The following is a 16,002-nucleotide window of genomic DNA, read 5'->3' on the forward strand; positions in this document are numbered from 1 at the left end:
GCTGCCAGACAGAGAAGCAGCCCCACCGGAGCAGGTCTCAGGACCCCACTCCTCCTCCCCATCTGTTCCGAGCCTCGCTGCTTCGTTTTGGGCGCTTTCCACCCGCAGCTCGCCCTGCCGAGGCCGGCGGTGCGGTGGAGGGTGAGGGTCCCCTTCCCCTTTGAACGCGCTCGCACCCCCGCCCAGGCTCCACTGTAAACACTCCACAGAGCAGTGCCCAACCCCACGACTGTTTGTTCAGCGAGGCGCTGGCAAGGCAAACACACACAACTGAGTCACAGGCAGAGCCCTTGCCCACCGCGGCCACGCAGTCAGAGTGCAAAAGAGACTCTGCGGGTCTCTCCACCCGGCGCCGCCACGAGCCGCAGGCGCACTGGACGTCAGGGACAGACAGGGGCGCTGGTGAACCAGGACCGGGGCCGGCACACGGGTGGGCACTCCGCTGGCGCTCACTATAGCGGGGAATGTGTGCGCTTTTATTAATGGGGTCACACGCCAGCCGCGGCACGACTGGACACAAAGTGTCCCGCGATGACTTTGACGGGCGAGATACACTTCTAGCCTGAGCTCCGCCGGCCCCTGGCACCCGAGCTCGGGTGCGCGACAACGCGCACGCGCGCCGACTCCTCCCCCTCCGTCGGCTTCCCGGGCTCCGCCCCTCCAGCGGCTGTTCTCGGGGACCCTTGCGCTCCCCGCGGCCCCGTCTCTCCCTGCCGTCACCTCTAATTGGACGCCGGCCTGCACCGACTCCGTCCCCCCAGCTCCTGGGCCCGCCTCCCTGCGAGTCAGGGCGCCGAGGGGCGGGGCGTCGGCGCGCTATTGTCATGGAGACGGGAAGCCAGTGGCAGTGGTGGCGGCCCCGCCGCACGGAGGTGGCTGCGAGCCAGCCGAGACGGAGCGAGGCCGCGCGGCCGGACCGCCGGGCGAGGAGGGAGCGCGGACCCGGCCAGCGGCGGCCTCCCCGGCAGCCACGGCACGGGGTCCTCCTGGGCGCGGCGGGGCCCGGGTGGTGGCCCGGAGCGCCTCGCAGCGTCCCCGCCCCGCTCCCTTCGCTCCCGCCTCTCGCGGCCCCTCCGCCGCTCAGCGCCCGCCCCCGGCTCCGCCCGCCGCCAGCTCGGCCCCTCGCGGTAACGGTCGGTAGCGGCCCCGGCGGCCCGCGCGCGCCGCCCGCCGGGGGCTCACAGCGGCCACGAGGGAGCGTCCGCGGCCCGCGCTCCCGCGCCGAGACGCCGAGGTGAGCCCTGCGCCCCGATCCCACCGGCCCCCCACCCGGTCGCTCCCGGCTTTCCCGCCCCTCGAGCCGCGTCCGCGTCCCCTCGTGAACCGGAGAGACCCGTGGGCAGGGCCTGCGTGAGTTTGGGGCGGGCCTCCCCGGGTGCCACGGACCCCGGGCGCGCGCGTGTTCCCTCCATCCACGCGCGGCAGCTTCACCCTCTCGGCTCTCGTCCAGGATGCTGATTTCCGAAAGGGGGCCCTGGAGGTGTGTGTGTGCCACCGAGCACCTGAGCCCGTCCCACCGACACCCTCATTGCATCATCCTGCCACTCGGGCCGCTGGGCCGTCCCCCCACCCCCGCCGCGTCACCCCCTCTTCCTCTACCGTCTTCTTTCTGGTGTCAGGGACCGGAGGGAAAGACTCCGGAAAGACGCGGGAGCGTTTAGAATGTCTGGTTCTGCTGGCTGTGCTTGTCACCTCTGCTCTACGTCAAGTTTCAGACTCATTTCTTAAGGACGTCTCTATTTCCCGCTGTATTTGCACATTGACGGCTGGGCGCGCGGCCGGCCGCGGAGAGAGACTTGTGTTCACACGCGAAAGGGAAGGGCAGGTCCTTCATTAGCGGGCGGGCGGGACTCCGGTAGCCGCGGGCCGGTTTTCTCCGTTTCCCGGTGAAAGCTTTCAGGTTTTGACCGGTAGAAGCGAGGTTTTAAACTTTGTATCTTGGCGATGGTGACCTCCCCCTCCTCCCCCCCCCCCTCTCCCCCGTTTCCCCACGTTATTCATCAGTTTTTCCGTCTGGGAGCCTATTGCTTGTTAGCAGTCTTGTCCATGGGCTGTTGTTACTGAAGCTTTCCGCCCCCGAGCAGAGGTTGGGAGCTACCGCCCTCTTATTTCGGGTTACCAAGACGACCGATTCTGATGCTCTTTTTGGGGGGTGGGGGGAGGGAAGGGGGGCTGACTAGTGCATTTTCTCTTTCTGAACATTGTCACTTAGACGAGGGGATCGGTCTGTCCTGGTTGTTCTTCCTGCCAGACTTCCCATGTGCTCATGTGAAAGCTTTGCGAGGATTTACCGGTGGGTCGTGCCTGCACCGGTCCCAGTTATGCCCAACTCATCCCATGTAAACGCTTTGGCATAAGATTCCCCAGTGGCCCCGGGAAGACAAGTTTTGGCTGTAGAGAGCCGTCACGGTGTAAATCAAGTGCCAAAGAGGTTATACCTGTTTATTGAGTGTCATCAGTGTTTACAGGGAAAACTTGAAAGACTCGGAAAAGTAGGTCTGCTGTCTTCTGAAGGTCTCATCATTCTTGTGGGGGAGAGACAGGGCACCCGCAGTAGGAAAGGCAGCAGATTGCTCCTGTCATATCACTTGGCTGTTTTGGAGTGTACTTAAAGGATTATGATTGATAAGGCTGTCCTGCCGGAGAGTGTTGACACAGGTGTGCGTCGTTATCTTAATTAAGATCCTGAGAAAATGTTGTCTATAAAATGGTGACATAAGAAGGGCGGCATTTTTTTTTTTTTTTTTTTTTGGTGGTGGTACAGTTTTGCTTTGGGAGAATTTAATTGCACTTGAAACCTGTCTTTGAGCTTCCAGATTTTGTGAGCACTTTGGCAAGGGAAGTTTGAGAGAGAAATGGTCGTTTAATGTTAAGTGTTCTGGCATGTACTCATACGACTTGTGGCTTTTTGGCAATGCCTTTGTTGGCGTTCTTTGTGCTCTATCTTGGTTGAATAATGGTTACTAATTTAGAAAGAAAGGCAGAGAGCAGCCTATTAAGCAAATGTTTATTAGTGTTGGGAATAAATCTGTAGAGGAAGGCATGCTTGATGTGCAGTAGCAGAAATAAAAAGGTAAAAATGGGAGGCATTTATGCCACTTCATTATTTGGAAAGCATTCTCCTAGAATGTTTTATTGACCTAAAACAATTACTGTTTTCATATCATCAGGTACTTTAGCTACATTGCTTATGGAATTCCTTGTTTTTATTTCCAGAAATAGAAAAAAACACCCTGTTTTATTTTTTCCAAAACATGGTTCTGTAAATTTGAGTTGATGAGCAAGTGAAGATAGTGCATTTAGGCTCTTAGTAGTTTAAGGATCCGAATCGTAACCTGGGTGACCAGTAAATTAATATTACCGTCCTTGACATCAAATCTCTAAATGCAAAAACAACAGCAAGACGGATGCTGTTGATCATATAACCCTTGGCTTACCCAGCACCTAATACCCTTCAACATAAGTATTGCATTAAGGTTTCCCCCTCTCTTTGTAGATCATGATTTCCAGGAAGCTGGCTGTCCATCACTGTGTATGTAAGATGTGTGAGTGTTTTTCTTTAATATTCAAACTCACTGTAGGAAGAGGAAATGAAAGGGGAGGAGGCCATCGGCATATATGATCGGAGAAGCCAGGTGTACAGTCACAGCTCATTCCTGACTCCAGGGATAATTAGCTGGCTAGAATTACATGGTAAACTAAAATCAAAGGCTTATTTAGATTTGTTAGCTGAAATTCCAATAAGAGCATTAATTTTTGAGGATAACTGCTTTACTGACCCTCCAACTCCCCTACTTTCTTTTTCTGGCAGCTAAGATCAGCATCTCCAGGCTCTTTTCCATGTCTTATTTTAAAATTTGATATGCTGTGTTAAAAGAAATGAAATAGGAATATGAACTAATTACCTGTCATTCATTTTAATTAATAACACAAGTAATCACTAATGTATGTTTACATCATGGGAATCTTAAGAAAAATTTAAATCTTCTTTGGATGATAACATTCAAGTAAATGAAATTGTTTAATCCTGAGTGAATTATGGGTTATGAAAACAGTATTGTATTTTGGAGTAATGTTTTAACTCTGCGATAATATCTCAATATCTTTGTATATTTTCCTTCAGTTTCTACATTGTGTTGACTTTTGCATTTTTAACATCTTTTTTTGTGTGATTATTAGCTGTCTCGTAGAAAAGAATCATTCTTAATAGAATAGCAAGTGAGGCACCTCTAAGAAGATGTAACATCTTGGAATTATTCAATAATGATTCTGGTTTGCTTTTATCACTATTCTGATGTGTGATTTTCCTGACTTATTTTCTACATAAATCTGCAGTATTTTTATTGCCAGGGTAAACCTAACCACCAATTTAGCCTGGCAAATTAACTTAGAGGCTTCAAAATTGAAAACGAGTGTATTCTAATGTAGTTTGCATTTAAGCCTTTATTAGTAAGGATGCACTTAACGTTTGTTCAAGAGGAGGGAATATAATTTTCTGCTGCAGTTGTCATTTACCTAATTTGCTTTTCTAGCTTTTCTCAGGCGAATGCCATTCCACGCCGTGATAGGGCCTTTACTTGTTTATTTGCCATAATAGAGAGTGATACCTTGGAGAATATTAGATTAGATATTCACATTTAATATCCCCAAAGTACTTAACTAGTCTTCTGTGTTTCCTTAAACAGAGCCATTTCCATTTTCTGTGCAGGTGATAAGGATGATGCTTCCAAAATACATTTGGATGTTTGCAGCTAAGCTGACTTCGAAGCCATGGGGTTCCTCCAGATGTTGGCTGGACTTTGTCCTTGCATCTCCCCAGGCTCATCCTCAAGTGAGTGTCTGTCTGCACAGTGTGCTTGTGTGTGGAGCAAGCCCCAGATAGCATCAGTGTTGGTTTTACCAAAGTATTTATGTTGCTAATAGAGACGGAGTACAGAATGTCACTTGAGGCCTTTGGTTATATAATTTTATTAATGCATTCAACCAAGGTTCAGCAAGTAGAACATTTTTTGCTTCATGGAAATCCGCTGAATAATTTATTTTTAATGATGTAGTTGAGTAGTGAAATTTATAAACTCAGTGCTTTTCATAAAAATTAAGGCTAATGCTATATTTTTTAATAATAGAGTGATTATCGAAAGGCAATAATCTGATTCTACCAAATTGCAGTTTTTGATTATTTTCATTACCCAGTTCTTTTCAGAATAAATTTAGTGGGAGTATCAGCTCCAGTGATGAGTATCAAACTCTTTAAATGACAAAGAGTACACAGTTATGTGTAAAATGTCATTTTTTTTTTCCATCAAAATAGGGGCTGCTGAATGCAAGTAGGTGAGAAAAGCAGTGAGAAAAAAAAAGTATTTTGCCAAATATTTGTGTTGTCTAGTGAGGAGAGCAAGGAACTCGAATTAGTGATAAGGAACATTTGTTAAGTAAAAAGAGATGGTTGTGTGACCCCAAAAAGCTAATTTTACAGAAGGCTTCTGTAGTTAGCAGAGCCTGCAGTAGAACAAACGCTTCTCTGTGAAGACTTTCAAAGGCATGAAAGTGATTTTTCGCGTAATACAAAGTAACACATAATTGTACTTAAATAACACCGGTGAACCCACATCGCTGGTGCAGCCTAATGGGCTTTCACATCTGCCCAAGACCTGAGGCATTACAGCAAGTTAGAGACACACAACACACACAGAGAAAATGGGAAGCAGTGAGCATTCTGATTTCTCTTTGTTTGCCTTTCAGCTTATTTTTTTCTGTATTTTTTTTTTTAAACTCCGGGTAGAGTTGTTGTTGAATTTAAAAGATAAGAGGATTGGTTGTTTTTTTTTTCTTTCTCTCCTAAAGATAAATATAGGAAAAACCTAAACATGAATGCGAATTGGCTGAGTTTTGTATCTGTTTGTCAGCCCAAATATATTGTTTCATACGTCATGCATATTAAGGGTATTCAAACATATTAAAACGAAGACTCTTTTTATATAAAATAGGTACGTGTGTGTGTGTGGGGGGGGGGGGGATCGGGGAAGGAGGTTCCCCCAATCTTTTGAGAATATTAACAAAACATGTCCCTTCAACAGTAATAGGTTACGGCTGATTAATTGGGAAGGTTGCACTAAATGTTCTCTAGTGGAAATAGCTGGGGTGTGCTCTTGGAGAAACGTATCAGTCGCTAATAAAATCAGCTGAAGAACTGGTAATTAAATTGTCATTCCTTCAAAGAAGGAAGTCGCAGAAGGGAAGACGGAGCTAACTATTGCTGTGTTTCTTTTTAAGAATCTGCAGTTCATAACAGAGCGGCCATACCGACTACTGGAAGGAGGGGATTCTGAAGATAGGGAGGTAAGAGTATCTTATTTTAAAAGAATACTTTCCCCCATCACCCCGAGCCTTTATGACACAGGAGAACATTATCTAGCCCACAGCCATTTCTTTCCATTTGAGATATGAAAATGATCTGATTTTCCTGCGCTCAGTTTCCGAGCTGCTTCTCCCAGGGCCATGGGTTGTGTTGGGAGAGCGGAGACATCTCGTCGGGGCACACTCAGCAGCCTTAAAATAGCGTCTTTCTGAGAATTCGGTCTGCGATGGTGGCTGCACAGCGCTGGTCGATATCATTTCAGTTTGTCGTCGACGTGGATGCATTTAGCAGGTTGCTTAGCCGGCCTCATGTCCCTCCCAGGCCTCCAGGCCTCCTCTGGGGCAGGGCCAGCCAGGACCTGCCGCTGAGCGGGGGACTGGGTGTTGGGCAGCGGGTTCCAGAGCTCTGCCAGGGCGGTGGCTGGGCCCAGCCTCTGGGCTCTGGAGCACTGTAGGCCAGGAGCTCAGGCTCATGGGTTCTCCTCCCAGTTCACAGCTTTCAGTCCCTTTCCCTCGTTTGCATAATCCGAGGCCAGGGTAATGCTTTCCTTCTCTCATTAGGTTGGCTGGCTGCTGGCTCTGCAGCTGTCCTAGGGACTCACAGGGAAGGGGGACTCTGTCTTCTTCTGGATGATGTGTGTGATCATGTATTCGCGTGCTGTTTCATTTTCAAAAAACTAACGTCGGTGTTAAGGAATGAAGCTGAGGTGTTTTGTTTTGTTTTGATCTAAAGTTTTACATAGATCTCCTTTTCCCCCCATTGGACCCCCCACCCCCGAAGCTAAGATTCTTGACGAGCGAATATGATGGTCAGTTTGTGTCCATCAGAAGGGCTGCTGTCTTCTCACGCTGCGCTCCCACACCGAGTGTGCAGGTTAAATTCCAAACATAAAGCCCGCTTCTCAAGGACTAGTTCCTGCATCTAAACATGGTTAGACAGGCTTCAATTGTGTACGGTGTTTATGGCCTTTTTTTCATTTTTAAGAAAAATTATATACTTTTCTGGTCATCAGAAACATCTGCTCCCTGAGCTGGGTCTATGCAGGGATATTAGTAGAACTGTAAAGGGCTTCGTGATGTCTAATTATATAATGAGGACATTGGTAAGCAATGCGGTGACTAAAATTAATTTATTCCATTAAAGGAGCTAATATACATTTAAAAACAAAAACCTTCAGGAAAAGCGTGTTTAATCTTGAACTCAAAGGATGTTTTTGGTTAACACAGCAGGAAGGGGGACGTATACCAACCTCAGGTTCTTTTATTCACGCCTAGGTAGTAAGCAGCCGAGGGAGCCATTCAGATGGAGCCTGGAAAAATGGGGATATCCAAGTGATTACCTACATTTGCAAAACAATTCAGTATTATAACCTTGACCAACTTTGACACTTCATGTACTCGCGTTACTCCTCCAGGTTGTAAAATACCAGTCTGTGGAATAGCTTGTATATGGAATGCCGGGGTCTTTTTGAATGAATTAATAGGTCTTGCTGGTCATCTTAAAATATTCTACAGTATTACAGAGTTAAAATGTAATATTTATTAATAGACGGAAAATATAAAATTTAATATCTGGGCAACGGAGACCTTTAAACCTACTTTAAAAGTCTAATCTTGACATCTATGACACTATTTTTTTTGTCTTTGTTATGTAGATAGAATTATGGCTATTCTACATTCCAGATGTTTTATTTATTAATTCCAAATTTTATTCTCTATAATGGACTTTTAAAATAAAAGGTGTGTGTGCTTTAGAGAGTGAAATTTGGGCTAATTTATTAAGCATCAGTACATAGAAACCAGCTTTGATTAATTTAGAACTCTGAAAGGGGGCTGGTAAAAACGGTTTTCAACAAAAATATCCTAATGCAGCAACCATTTAAATTAAATGTTTGTTAACATAACAGTGATGGCATTTTCTCCTCCTCCTCCTTGTGGTTTTGTCCAACTGGATGTTACAGTGGCAGTCGCACTGACTGTTAAGTGTTTAAATGATGACACCATTATGTGAAGTGATTTTGAAATGAGAGATTCCAGCCAAGAATTACATCTGCTCCCATCTCCCTCACATCATACTCGCTGGCAGTGCAGATTATGATTGATTTGTTTGTGACAGATTGCAGGAAACAGTCATTGATTTTTCAATATTTTACCTTAAAATTATTTACAGTTGTAACCATGGGGAGGTATTTCCATGGGCTGTCAGCCCCTGAAAGACTAGGATAATATTCCCTGCTCTCTGACAAGACAAATTACCTGTAATGAGTGCAGTAGCTGAAGGGTATACTTTTATTTTAAAATATGTCAATAACCCCAGTGACTAAACGAATATTGATTTAGCATAATGAAGCCTGAGTAATGTGAAAATGAGCTTTTTCAAGGAGCAGGGGAGAGACTTGCTCTCTGGCTGGATGGAAGAATCTTTCCATTCTTTGCATCCAGCTCGTGGAGATAAGGGGCTTTATATGCAAAGCACCAGGAATGGTAGGGCTGCTTGCGAAAAGCAGGGCCCCCATATTGTGTGTGCCCTGGCTTTCATCGCGTCTTTTTCAGATCTCATTTGGAGTCTTACTCTTCGTCACAGGATGGCTCCTGATTTGCTTGATCTGATCTCTGACCCACGTAATATTTTTACAATTTCGACATATTTTGCATTAGAACCCCCGGTAATGAATATTAAAATAGAACTATATGTACAATCATGTGTAGGTGACATAATCATTATCTTCAGACATTTCTAATGGGTTATTGTAGTATTTAATGTGCCGTATTTTATGGTAGAATAATTCCCAGTCCCTGGACATCAGATTGCTTTCAGTGGGAATGAAGATTAATTTACTTAAGTCCTGCTATTGTGGGCACCAGTGCGTGTTTTCATTTTTGTCAGCCTTCTCCCCCTTTCTCAAAGGTAATTCTCACCTTTTTTTATGGATTAAGATCTCAATAATAAGGCCCTTCAAGCAGGAATGATTGCAGAGAAGTACTTAGCTTTATTTTATGGTCCATCAAGGAGCCTGGAGGTTTTATGCCTGAATAGGCATCGCCATGTCTAACTTGGTAAGAAGGAAATACGGCAAACGATGCTGGGAATACACAGCAGAAAAGTAACTATTTGAACAAGATGTCAAACTGATATTTCATGGGAACCTAGCGTAGTTTACCATCACCAATAATAACGGCTTATTAAAAGCAATAGGTAAAGTCCCTTTAGAAATTAAAAAGGAGTTATGCTCCCAAGAACACGCGGATTTCTCTGTGAGCGCGAGTTCGCCTGTGCCATCGGCGTTGGAACCGTTGCAATGAAATGAAAAGTATAAACATATCTTTTAATGAAAAGAGGGATCGGCTCTAGAACAAAAATTTATCATTTAATTACCCCCCCCCCCCCCCGCAAGTATTTGCCCAAGGGTGGGACACAGATGATCTTTGTGACTCGTCTTAGTTGTGTCCTGCAGTAAGCGAGATGCTTTATAAAACCAGTTCCATGGTTTTAGGTGCTGTAAGACTTCATTTCTCCAGCACCCCGCCCCCCAAATTCTTTCCCTGTTTCTACATAAGAACCTTTGAAAATAGAAATCTGAGGGATGCACCACCATCATTTATAAAACCGGTAGTCCAAATTCTTCAACCATTAATTTGGTTTGTAGTTTTCTAAGTTGGTATAGTATCCACAGAACTTATCTATGGATGAGGCACATGTACAGCTTATGCCTTCTAGGGAAAAAGGGTATAGATTTTTAAAGTATTTTAAATAAAGCATAGTTCCTTCAGATGAATCTATGCCAAGGAAAACATCTATATTGTTGTTTAGTTTATTTTGGAGTAAAATAATAAATATGTCATAATACGCCTTGACCCCATCATTTAGTTTCAACCTGTGTGTTCATGTCATGGTACATGTGTGGAACGATTTTGCATTTCCTCTCTCCCCTTAAAGACAAATAGCCTGCCTTTGTTGTTACCCTTTAAGGTAAAACTATATAAAGTGTTTTCAAACCATGCAAGTCATTGCCTCGGGTTGGTTAAAACATGTTTTTTGAAAAGGAGGAAATACCCCGTCTGTAAAATATTTCTTGTAGTTGTACCTCTTAAGATAAACAGTTTACTTTGCTATGGTACATACCAATCTACTTCATTAATTTTTTCCCAGGATTCATTTTACCATGTTTGGTCAGACCTTTCATGATAAATTAATATAGAAGAAATTAGCATATAATTTTATTTTCCATGTGGCCTCAGCTAGTTGCAGAATAATGCTACCACTATGGGAGGGGGGGGGCAATTTGATAGTTTATATAGACTCTAAAGTCTTTGCAAATGCTCAGTACCTCCTGGCTAATCTGTTGTCGAATGTGTTTTAAAGTAAGCAGTTAGAAGAAAAACTCACTCCTGGTTCTAAGTTATTAAAATGCCTCCTAAGGTAGCATTTTTAATTAGTGTGCATAATTGATGACTGATTTATCTTCTCCTGAGCATAAAGCAGCAGGGCAGAGTCAAGTGCAGTTGGTGACGTGTAAGGTCTTAGGGATTGGCGGTGACAGCGGTCATGACAACTAACTGGCTTATTCTCTCTCTGAGATCCGGCGATCGGTCTGAAACTTCCTGTGCTCTGTGCAACGTAGATGCAAAGGACGTGGAAGAATCAAGTGCTCGAGTGGTTTAACTACACATTGGATGTTGCTATTTATAGACGCCAGTATTTTTCCAATTACAATTCTCAGTTCATTCAGAAGACTAGGCGCTTCTTGGTCATCAATTTTAAATGCCTACTATTAGAATATTACCAAACATTTTCTGTTTTAATCAAAATATAGAAAAAAAAATCAGTTTTATATGTTGACTTTTTTTTGTAAAATGTCCCCGGGAAGACTCCCTTCTCTACCACGGAGATTCTCCCGGAATCCAGCATCATTAGAGTAGGTTACGGCCACTGTGTAATGTGACCGTGTTATATTTGGGGGAGGAAAAAGACTTGACAAGTATATATGTATTTTAATTGTTTATATTCAGTGCCTCTGGAATAGAACACTTTCTCTTCAACCAATCTATTAGCTCAAAACTCACATACAAGAAACAGTCGCCTTAGCTGGCAGAGCATGTGGGACGTGTTTAAATATTTGATTTCTGTACAGAAGGTTGCCATCCAGTTTCCACAGACTCCTTACGTTGGAGGAGACTGTATACTGGGGAGGTGCCCTGCCAGGGGGAGTTCCTGCTTGTGGCCTCTGCGGTGGCTGTGGAGGGCGGGAAAGGGGGACCCCCTGTGGCCGGCAGGCCTGGGAGCACAATGAAGGGGAAGGGGTGTGGCTGGCCAAGGCCGCCCTCAGCCAGGGACCTGGGGAGGTTCGCAGAGGCTGAGGCCACTTGTGCAAACTGCCGTGCGTTGCACTCTTGTGAGCAACCCAGTTTGTACTTCATCCACTTCTCTAGCTGTTACTAGGAATCAAAGTGCCATGTGATGGATCCTGAAGCTCAGGTCGCAATATGGCAGCCAGTTTACTAGGCTAGAGTGTTTATATTTTATTTTTATTTTGAATTAAACTCTGTAGTTGGAGATAATTATAGATTTCACATGCAGTTGTAGTAAAGACGGAGAGATCCCTTGTCCCCTTTCCCCAGTTTCCCCCAATAGTGACATCTTACGATAGATAGTGCAATATCGCAGCCTGGACATCCACACCGGGTAGAACACCTCCATCGCCTCAAGCATTCCTCATATCCCCCTGGCATCTGTACTCACTCCTTTCCACCCCCCTGCCTCGCCCTAGCAGCAGCTAGTCCGCGCTCCAGTTCTGTAATTTTGTCTTTCCAAGAATGTCACATAAGCCCTAACCGGTGTGGCTCAGTAGATAGAGCGTCGGCCTGCAGACCGAAGGGTCCCAGGTTCGATTCTGGTCAAGGGCATGTACCTTGGTTGCGGACACATCCCCAGTAGGGGGTGTGCAGGAGGCAGCAGATTGATGTTTCTCTCTCATCCATGTTTCTAACTCTCTATCCCTCTCCCTTCCTCTCTGTAAAAAGTCAATAAAATATATATTAAAAAAAAGAATGTCACATAAATGGCATCATATAGTGTGTAATCTTTTGGGATTGACTTTTCTCACTCTGCACAATTTTTCTCGAGACTCCACTTGCAGATATCAATCATTTGTGCAGTATCCCATGGTATGACCGGCCCATGGCTGGTGTAACCACTCACCAGTTGGGACAGGGTTGTTTCCAGTTTTTGACTATTATAAATAAAACTGCTGTAAACATTTGTGTATAGGTTTTTTTGTGTGAACATACGTTTTCATCTTTTCTGGGATAAATGCCCAGGAGTGCGATTGTGGTTCCTATAATTGCACAGAGCATTTCTTTTTGAGACTAGAATTGAAGTTTTGTGTGTGGCAGGGAGGACGGAGGGCAGCCACATTTTTGCAGTGTTTTTGCTGTAACTGGATTTGTTTAGGATTTTGAAGCATGCAGACTATCATAAATAGCTTGTAGCCAGAAATAAAAAAAAATACAATTTTTCACAACATAGATGTTTTTTCTGATTTTTATAAAAATACTTCTTTAAAAATTGCTTTTTCTTGGAGGTAAATAATTCCTACGTAAGGGAGATAACAGTAGACATAGACTATAGAAAAGATGTTGCAAAGATGACAAGATACGTGGAGAAATTCAGGGGAAATTTCCCAAGTGTTAATAAAGACTTGACATTCAAGGATACGTTGCGATAGTTTCTGAATTGATGGACTCTAGCTTTTGTTGCCGTCATCTTTCCTGCCGTTTTTATTTGTAGAATTAATTAATTATCTTTAATTCACAAAGGTTGTGTTCAGTGCTGTTGCATTTAATGCTCATTTAATTCAACTCTATGCACTTAGTAGGCAAAAGAAATAAATTATTTTCTTCCTCGTACAAAGCCCCTAAAAATACAACTACTTTACAGGAGGTTTAATGGAAGAAACAGCTCTGTTCCAAATCCTGGTGGAAATTATCCTGTTACCTTATACCTGCGGAGACATAGTGAGCTGGGCACAAAATCACGTGCGCTCTGTGCTCGGGGAGACCGCTGACAGGATATTTAAGGGTCATTTTACCCTGATTTCTCGCCATAGAGATTGTCTTTAGAACTCTCATGGAGGAGGCAGCTCCATTCTTTAAAAAGAAACCTCGGCTGCGGTTAGCCGGTTACAATGATCCTTCTAATACCAGTCAATATTATCAACCTTTAACTTGTGTGAGTGAGGCACTGGGCTCAGGGGACCCCCGGCTTTCAGTGCTTCCGACTGTTATTTCATCTTTAGCCCGTTACGGTAACGACCACAGTGACATAGTGACATAAAATCCTAAAAAAATCCTTGCCCGTAAGAACGATCCGGTAGAGGATAGAATAGACACATGGACTCTTTCTATACCAGCAGTCATTTACCCCGACAGCTATCGAAGCACCCCATTATCCGGCACTTCCAGGCGCGGGGAACCTGACGGTAAAGGAGCCGTCCCCTCACTGTCCTCTTGCAGGGTCCTCGGAGGTCTTAGCTTGGACAGTGGGTAGGGGAGAGGAAAAAGAAACGGAGATAGAGACCCACACGGGTGTGCTAGAAAGGGAGAACCTTCGGAATTCAGGGGGGAGAGTGGGGGAGCTGCAGGCCGGCCTTTTGAAGAGCGCATATGCGATAGGGAGGATGGGGAGGACTGCAGGTGGGAAGAGGGGCCTGAGCCGGAGGGAGGGGCGTGCTTGTTGGAAGTGGGGTGCATCTGGTCTGGCTAGGCCTTCCTGAGGCATCGAAGGGATAGGTCACGGCCCGGGTATATTTAACAGCTTCCAATGTGTTAGAGAACTCACCAGAAATGAGGCTGATGGTTTTGGCATGCTTTTTTTGGGGGGGGGGGGGGAGTAATATTTGAATTTTAGGTATGTGGGTTTGAGTGAAAAAACAAATGGGTGCTCTTTCTACTAAAAGTGGGGCTTGGACGTATCCTTTAGGTTATGAGGCTCGATCTGTTTGTGTGAAACAAAATATGATTTTCCTCTTTTTATATTTAATGACAAATATATTTTATACTTTTCTAGTATCTTAAATGCATAATCTGTAAGACTATAGCACTTTATAAAATTTTAGTTTATTTTGGGCTTAAAATAACATTAGCACTTAAAGTCCTTTTGAAGAACTCCAAAGTTAAAACTGCAAGTTGACATAGAGATAAAAAGTTGCACAGAGCATACATTTGTGAGCTCAGAGCTAGTCCTGATGGCCTTACTAAAAACTGTTTTGAGCATCCTAAGAAAGTACAAGTATTTCTGTGCATTTTCTTTAACTGTTCAAGGTAGTAAGAGAGTTAAGAGCCTTTTCTAAATACGCATCTAATTTTAGGCGGCTAAAATAGGAAGCTATAATATGACGGAGGCCCCTTTCGCTTGGGAACCTGGAAAAAGAAAGAGACAGGACCCATTATAGTTTCTTTCAATGTATATGAATCATAGAGCGACCACGCTGGTAATAAAAACAGTATAATCAAGATAACTCAGGATTTTCTGTGTCATAATATTGATTCCCGCATCTCCAACTCTATGGCATTGCCAATGTGGAGGGAGGCCCAGTGAACTGTGTTTTGTGAAAGAGCTACATTAGGTCGGCAACTTAGACTTTCTGAGTAAATATAATGACCTAGCGTTGTGGAATCAGCTTGTAGTCCTGTTTATCTAGCAGTTAAAAAAAAAAAGAAAGAAAGAAAGAAAAAAGAAAACAGTGCAATTTTAGACAGTTTTAAAAAAATTTTGCAAATATTGCAAATCATAGGTTGGTTACCAGTAGACTTCCTGACTCTGCCCTGATTGCTGTCCGCTCTGTATATTCTTTTAAGATGCCAGGCACTTTATAATTTTGTCTATAATTGTTTATATATATTTTCTCCACAAAATGCCCTTAGAACAACTTACTCCTAAATTTTCTTAACCCACTTGTCATCTTTAAACTCTGTGGATGAATACACTACAGTGTCTGTGGCAAGACACATTAGTCGTCTATTTTTTTTTCTTCCAGGAGCCTTCCTATTCAAAATACCTTTTAGACTCAATGCATAAAAACAGCAGGCCGCGTCCGCCTGCCTGCGGGCTTGTGAAGCTGGGGAAGACTTGTTTTTCCACACGAAGAGGCTGAGTCCCCGGCAGATGAAATGACTTGCTAGTGAGTGATAATGAGGATCTTTTGACTCCAAAGCACCTGCTGCCAACTTGAAGGTGCGTGTCCCCAATTCTGGAAATTCCGTTTGCAGATACTTGTAGCACAGCCCTATTCTTAGGCATATTCTACTCTAATATTTTACGTATGGCAGAAAGAAAGGCCTGCTGTCATCTCTCCATGTCATATAAACATGCTGGCACTGAACGGAGGTGCAAGTAGCAAATTAAAGTGTGTTAATCTCAGAACTGAATTGTAACCCATAGACTGTTCGTTCCATTTGCTCGTTACCATTTGTGCACACCTGCTGATCACCCCTCCTTTATCTGCTCTGCGCCTCGTTCTTTTTTTTTGCCCTCCACAGCATCTCGTCTTGGTACATGGCACCACTCTTGCCCTAGTTACCAAATTGGGTCAGTGTTACTCTCAGAGCTTCTCACACGCCACGTGAGTTCTACCTTCTAGAACCTCC

At 44.4% G+C, this 16,002-nt stretch overlaps 1 protein-coding gene across 1 annotated transcript in view; it reads left to right on the top strand.

Moving 5' to 3' along the window:
* Positions 1–16,002, top strand: part of LOC118674786 — a 31,997-nt gene that overhangs the window by 1,143 nt on the left and 14,852 nt on the right. The window contains exons 2-4 of the mRNA XM_036346856.1: positions 1,142–1,234; positions 4,709–4,831; positions 6,274–6,339. Of these exons, the coding sequence (XP_036202749.1) occupies positions 1,142–1,234; positions 4,709–4,831; positions 6,274–6,339 (282 nt within the window). The remainder of the gene's footprint in view (positions 1–1,141; positions 1,235–4,708; positions 4,832–6,273; positions 6,340–16,002) is intronic.

This window comes from Myotis myotis, unplaced genomic scaffold (assembly GCF_014108235.1).
Source record: "Myotis myotis isolate mMyoMyo1 unplaced genomic scaffold, mMyoMyo1.p scaffold_m19_p_19, whole genome shotgun sequence".
Taxonomy (NCBI): domain Eukaryota; kingdom Metazoa; phylum Chordata; class Mammalia; order Chiroptera; family Vespertilionidae; genus Myotis; species Myotis myotis.